The sequence below is a fragment of the Hesperophylax consimilis genome, chromosome 20, assembly GCF_061612785.1.
Source record: "Hesperophylax consimilis isolate HC1 chromosome 20, BYU_Hcon_1.0, whole genome shotgun sequence".
Taxonomy (NCBI): Eukaryota; Metazoa; Arthropoda; class Insecta; order Trichoptera; family Limnephilidae; genus Hesperophylax; species Hesperophylax consimilis.
Genome location: NC_142855.1, coordinates 3,185,840 through 3,192,965, shown reverse-complemented (window position 1 = coordinate 3,192,965; position 7,126 = coordinate 3,185,840). Strand labels below are relative to the sequence as shown.

The 7,126-nt window shown below is 32.2% G+C and overlaps 1 protein-coding gene across 2 annotated transcripts; it reads right to left on the bottom strand.

The window, feature by feature from the left end:
* Nucleotides 1-265: 265 nt before the first annotated feature.
* On the bottom strand, nt 266-2,155 carry LOC149413910 (uncharacterized). 2 transcript variants are annotated; one of them, XM_089643997.1, is made up of 6 exons: nt 2,106-2,155; nt 1,783-1,946; nt 1,440-1,649; nt 1,153-1,347; nt 703-735; nt 266-528 (listed from the first exon to the last, which is right to left on the bottom strand). In XM_089643997.1, the coding sequence occupies exons 3-6, from the start codon at nt 1,452-1,454 to the stop codon at nt 415-417; spliced, it is 357 nt and encodes a 118-aa protein (XP_089500123.1). In that variant the 5' UTR covers nt 1,455-1,649; nt 1,783-1,946; nt 2,106-2,155; the 3' UTR covers nt 266-414. The 2 variants fall into 2 exon arrangements, with proteins under 2 accessions (XP_089500123.1, XP_089500122.1); XM_089643996.1 differs by having other exon boundaries at nt 1,440-1,946.
* Between the last annotated feature and the right edge of the window lie 4,971 nt (nt 2,156-7,126).

Sequence of the window (7,126 nt, the reverse complement as noted above, 5' to 3'; positions counted from 1 at the left end):
TGTAAAAAAATGACATTTGTTGTTGAGTTTCACTTTTTTACAAGAAACATAAAAATTATGAACATACAAAACGTTAATAAAAATAAAGATTTAACACAAAAAATATACAAAAAACTTATTACCTAGAAAATTATAAAAAAAACTTAACTAATCGTATTCATCCTCTGACTCCAACTGCAACGTATAGTTGGGCGAGTTGGCAAATGATGTTGACGGTTGTTTCGATGGTTGAGTTTGTCTAGAATTATAAATGTTTTATTAGAGATCTTATTCATTCTACTTTCATCGTACCTCCTAGCTGGACTGCTTGCCTCTCCAAGGACAATTGTTAATAATCGTGTTCCATCCCTTGTGAACATACTTCGCAATCTCTCAAGTGACATATTAAATAATGCAATATTTAATTTAATTTGTTCAGTTTTGTACATTAAATGTTTTTAAAAGCCTGTATAGATGTATAGCAAATAAATACCTCGCCAACTGTCGTTGGAGTAAACAAACCCTTTCACGTTCCACTGCCGTGTATCTCTGAAACAAGAGATGATAATTCATTAATTTACTAACTTAATTTACCTTCTATAGTAAATTAGTTATTAGTGCCAGTGAGACGAGACCAGAAAAGCACCATGTCTATGTAGACACTGTATCTTGCCCGGTCTCGGGGTGCCCTGACAAATAATTACAAAAAGGAACAGGAAATACCTCAAAAATGTCAGCAAATCGATCCATTGAACTCTGAAATGATAAATAACAACTCATTAATTTAATTTAAATAACAATAGGTAGTCGACATACTAAAAGGAAGATTATAAATTAATTTATTCATATTGAATTTCTCGCCAAGCTGGATTTTACATGTTTATTAATTTTTTTTAACACAGAATATCTAAACAAACAGAACAATAAAAACTCCACCGCGCAAAATGGAAAAATAGTATATTGGGAATAGTACAATAAATAAATGAAATAAGTCAAAGCTGGGCATTTTATTTTGTTCTACTAAGATTTAATTCTAATTTAAAAGTACAGTGCCACACTTATAAGTTGGCGGTGGCCTAAACATGAATTGACGCTATTTCTTTATATTTTAATCTGGCAACTTACACGTGTAGCGCTGTATTTGGGAGTGATTCGAAGAGAAATAGGAAATACCTTAAAAATATTGGAGAAATTATTAATAGCTCCCACAAGCTCCTTGGATGATTTGTTACTAGCCTCCTGCGCCATCACCATCCGAACCCCCACATCTGGCTTGTCAGTTAGCTTCCTCTTCTTGCTCGGGCGAGAAGGGGAAGCTAACTGCGCCGTCTGCAAATCTGTGGGCCCTTCTCCAACTTCATCGGAATACTGTAAAACACACAAATATTTTTCATTGATAATGAAAGATCAACTAAATTTTGACAGAATATATTATATTAACATTTTAAGACATTAGTGACCTCAACATCCTGCATTATGAGTTCAGGTCCCTCTCCTATACAGCTTTCTGGAAGTCCGCTGCCCTCAGAACTGGCTCTGCCGATGATGTTGATGACCTTCTGTGTCAGGTCAGTTAACACCGGTATCTCGGCAGTGTTTCCAGTCGTGAGGGCAGCTCGCTTGGCATCGGCATTTTGGGCACGCGACTTACATTTTAAGTCACGCCATGTCTGTAAAATGTAAAAATAATGTCAGGTTAAAAGTGATTTACGGTCTTATATCAAGTGTCTCGATGATAGATTATATTAGAAGGTCAGCAAAGTTTGCTGCAACCAGTTTGTATAGGTAGGTACAAATACTCACTGTTTTCCACTGCTCGGCTGACTTAGCAGGACCCAATTCTGCCAGTTGTTCCGCCAAATTCCGAACCCCGAGGTCCCACAAACCTTCCAGCGGCGAACTCCGAATGGTCAGCCATATAGCTGGTTAGCAGATCCATTTGACTGGTCGTCGACCTTACTCTCTTCCTGAAATCATAATATCAGCACATTGAATATCTTAAAATACTGCGTATGATTGAAATATTAGTAAAAATAACTTCAAAATTTTGACACAATAGAATGTAAGTATATCTCTTTGATAATAATGGAAATTCTTTCACATAAAAAGATAAATAAATAACTTACCCAGCTACCATTGCTTGCGACATCGTAAAATATTAAAAAAAACACGGCGTTTAAAATGGTCACGCTTGAAATCTGACGTTTGACGTCTATTCAATTCATAGACAATTCCGTCCCAGTATTGCCAGCGTATATCGATTTGTATTTATTGCCTTATCGATGTCGTTAGATATATCAATGGCGTTCTCATGCTAGGGAAGTCGTTATAAAATGGTCGGTAGATACGCTTAGCAATCCGATATCGTTAAGTTCGATCGATTCTCATGCTAAGGCCCCAGGCCTTAATGCAGCTTTCCATTCAATTAGGTTTGACATTTACTAAATGCGGTTTGTTTTTAGATGAATGTCATCCTTTCCTAGGTGCCACTCCCGATAGTAAAGGAGATAATTTTATAGTCGAGATTAAATGCTGTTTTAGCGCTCGAGGTATGGAGCCGTTAGCAGCAATTAAAGAAAAAAAATTAAGTTTTGGCATATTGACAAAGACGGTGAACTTAAAGTAAACCAAAAACATGATTGGTATTTCCAAATTCAAGGACAACTCCACATTACCAAGTCCGATATATGTATATTTGGTGTATGGACCGCGAATAACATTCCATTAAAGGTTGAAACCATAAGAAGAGATGACTCTTTCTTTCACTTTTCAATGTTAAAACGCCTTCAAAATTTCTACTTTGATTGTTACTTGCCAGAAATCATTGACCCGAGATACGAAAGAGGCATGGATATTAGAAATCCTCCTTACATAGAGCAAGCCATAAAAAAAACGTAAGAACATCGCGTCTGTGAGGTTATTGGCTATCTGATTATATTTTCCTTATGCTTGCTACAACCTTAACTTGCGTTTTATTGAAATTATTTTCATTGTGCTTAGATATAAATGTCTTTTACTCGTGTCCTTTACCTGAACTATGTACCATTTTGTAACATTGCGCAAAACAAATAAGTACATTATATTCCAATTGCCCGCCATGCACATATTTTTTATATTGATACATTCTTTAAATTATGTTGTATTATGTTCCTTATGAAAAAAACTGTTGTTTCTATTGAAATTAGAAAACCCTACAATAACTGTACACCATTTATTTCATATCTTGAGAGCTTCACTTACATTCATGCATCGTATCGTATAGTATTATTTTATTGAGTAAAGTGGGGAATTACTTAGCTATTTACACCAGTTCATCAAACACGGCTAAAGCCATTTTAAAGATCGTTTTTTTTTGTGGAAAGTACATTTCACTGTGGAAAGTACGGTAAATGTACTACTGAACTGAGTTTTATGTTCATATGAAAAATGCGTGTATCTATTTGTGAAATAACACGAATTAATTCAATAAACGAAAGAGCTCAAATCACTTGTACCTTAGCAATTCAGCATACACATAAATGTGAATAAAGAACATTCAATTACAAGATTTCTAGTTCTTTAAATATTTTAGCTACTGAAATTATAAACGGAATCAACATAATTGTTGGAGACATGCTAGCTGAAAGAAATTGTTTTTATTGGTTTAAGTTCTGAAATACTACTTTATGCAATGTTTTATTGTTGTTTTTATGTTTTATTTTATATATTTATGTAGTACAATATATGGAATATTAATATCAGATTTTTTTTAAAAAGACCCGTTAGTCAATCTGCCAAAAATTGGTTTATCGGGACGTTATAAAAATACATATATAAAAATATATAAATATTGTAAAAAAAATCGTAAATCATTTTACCGTCAAACTTTTTCACTACTACGATCTAGGCAAAAAAAGAATAGCACAAAAGTTTTATTATTTGGAATATTCCAATATCATATACATATCCTTTAAATTAATTTTCCCACATCAGAAACACCAGATAAAGCAAAAAACACTGTTTTTTATATGCCTACTCACTGTAAAAACCAAAACTTTTAATTAAATAAATGTATTCTCAACTGTGTTTTATATTTCAATGTTGTGACAGCCTACTCACTGTAAAAACCTAAACTTTTAATTAAATAAATGTATTCTCAACTGTGTTTTATATTTCAATGTTGTGACAGCCTACTCACTGTAAAAACATAAACTTTTAATTAAATAAATGTATTCTCAACGGTGTTTTATATTTCAATGTTGTGACAGCCCTAACAGCCATAGCAGCAGTCATAAACTCGATCACAAGAGAGCCGGCCGTTGGCGAGTGTTTTCGTCGAATTGAAATATATCCAATATTTGTGGAAAAAATATTTTTTCCTTAATTCTTACAATTTTATAGGGAATTTTAGTTTACATGTTAATTAAATCGATACCTCTCTAATAATTATATCATATGGAGAAGATGCAGATTTACATAAAACTTTGAGATCTCTTTCGACATTTATGTATTTCGAAACTAAAATAAGCATAAATAGTAGTGGTTAAACTCAGTAAAAAGCTCATAGTTTACTTATAAAATCAAATTATTTTAATCGTGGATATCCGCCAGTTTTTAAAAAGCCGTTCATATAATGTTTATCAACACATAATGGAATCTCAAGGGAAAATTCCCACATTGTAGGGAAAAATTGAAAGCCAGCTACCACATAAACGGCTAAGATAAAACACGCTATTTTGAATTTGTCATCGGGAATGTTCGTTGTTGGCGATCGGGAGACCTCGGGTGTTTATGCCCGGATAGTATAATCAAACCACTTGTTCAGTAACGTTTTGGCGGAATTGTCTACAAAATACGACGAGGGCGACACAGTTGACCAATTTTTTAACTATTTTAGTAAATTTCGACAAAATCGTTATCTCTGCTACCCTCTTAATGGGAGAATACATAATTTATGGAATAAGTTACTATGGAGGTAACCTCTGATTTTAAATATTTTTGAAATAATATTAAATTATATTTTAATCTTCGTACAAAAGAATTCTTTTATCTTATTTTAGTTTATTAATGAATAATCCAGTAATTATATTTTTTTACGTATTTTATATTAATAATTTTGCAGTGTACCTAAAGATCCAGCACGCCGTGAGAAAAGGGTGGAAATTATTCGATTACTTAGAAAAAAGACAGACTGGCTGTCTACTAAATCTACAGTCATTTGTTCGAAACACTTCCAGGATCAAGACAAGCTAAGACCAAAAAGAGATGTTTGAGTATAGTATGCTAGGTATAATACAAAATATAGGAAAAAAAGTCTTTATTATTTAATTAATTATGCTTACTTTTAGTCATATAATAAAAAAAACACATATTAAAATAATTTTAATTAGTTTATCTTATTACAAACTAAACGTTAAAAAAACACACTATTTTATTGCTTATGTCGGGTAAAATTTCAAATGGTAGGCAACACTGACGCGCCAGTGCAGGTTTGTGTTTCTGTCGTTGTCTAATCGTACCGGCAGCATTGTACTCGTGACTTGTGTAAGTGAGACAAATATATGTTTACTTTAAAATGTTTATTGGTTTCAAAGCTACGTCGTCGCGGTTTTAGAGTGGTTTTGCTTTTTTTAACGCGCGGTAATGAAGCTTGCTTCTCTATTTATATAACTCAATGGTTCGACAAAACCAAACAAAGAACACATTAATAAATTAACCCCGAAAACAATTACAATTTTGGGGTTAATAAGCGAAATGGCAGCAAAAATGGCCGATATTTCTGGAGAAAATAGAATACTTTAGGAAATTACGGGTAACAATAAGCAATAGCAACATCGAAATACAGAATGTTCCTTTTAAGGAAAATTAAAATAATAAAAAAGTGTTTAATAAGATACTAGAAACACTCAAATGCGATATAGAAACTATTAAAGTGGCAAATATTTACAGAATCAAAAATAAAAACCCGAATAAAAATCCTCTCATAGTAGTATCTCTACAAAACAAAGATAGTAAAGACGTAATCATAACACATAAAAAAAATATATGGTATTTTATATGCAAAAAACATAAATTTTGAAGAAAACAGCACAATATATATTAACGAACAACTGACCCAACACAATAAACACCTACTTTACCTAGGTAAATCGTCAAGGCTTGGGTATAAATTTATTTGGGCAAAGTACGGAAAAATTTGGATGAGAAAAAATGTTAAATCTCCAATCATACAAATAAGAAGCTCAGAAGACATCCCCTCCGAATAAATAATAATAACTCCACATAGTAAACACCAATCAACCTTTAACATGGCTGAAGAAAACCACAAACATGAAAATTATAAATGTATCAACCCATATGAACTAAATCTACTTTTTAAAAATGTTAATTTCTCTATCTTAAACATGAATATTAGAAGTTTACGGAAACACTTCGATGAGCTCTGTATCCTTATTAATAACCTAGATTTTTCTCCTTGCATAATTGTTTTGACTGAAACTCAAATGAAAAATGTTATTCCATTTAACTTATCAGATTATACCACAATTTCCGCTGCCTGTAAGCATACTGGTCATGATGGAGTCACTGTCTTCTTTCATAATACTCTGAAAAATGTTGCCACTGAATTTATTGAATTTAAGTCAGCCAATGCAATAAAATTAACCTTTTTTCAAAACAACTATAAATATCATGTACTAGCCATATACAGATCCCCATCATTAAATGATTTTTTATTTGTAAAAGAATTAAAATCTTTTGTTAGAAATCTTGACAGAAACAATTTTACGTTTTACATTTTGACAGGTGACATTAATATAAATATTAATGATAACAATATAAATGTAAATTGTCAAAATGAGTATCTAGATTGTTTATCAAGCTCTGGATATATGTCATATATTAGCTCACCAACTAGAGTAACCTTTAGTAACTCTGCATGTTTAGACCATATATTTGTCAAGTCGCACAAGGCGACCAATATTATCTCGTCAATTCTTGAAACTAATATCACAGATCATTACCCGACCTTTTATGGACACCATTTCAAAAATACACCTTTAAACCGAAATTCTGTAACTCTAGAAAAAGTAGACATTGATTATAAAACTTTAAACTCTTTACTTCAGTCAGAAAACTGGGATAATGTAATATCAATAGAAAATCCACA

Excerpts from the sequence above, each read along its gene's own strand:
- LOC149413910 (XM_089643996.1), bottom strand. Across the intron at positions 736-1,152 it reads ATTTCTCCAATATTTTTAAG|AGTTCAATGGATCGATTTGC; the intron begins GTATTTCCTATT and ends TTATCATTTCAG. Across the intron at positions 529-702 it reads GATTTGCTGACATTTTTGAG|AGATACACGGCAGTGGAACG; the intron begins GTATTTCCTGTT and ends CTCTTGTTTCAG.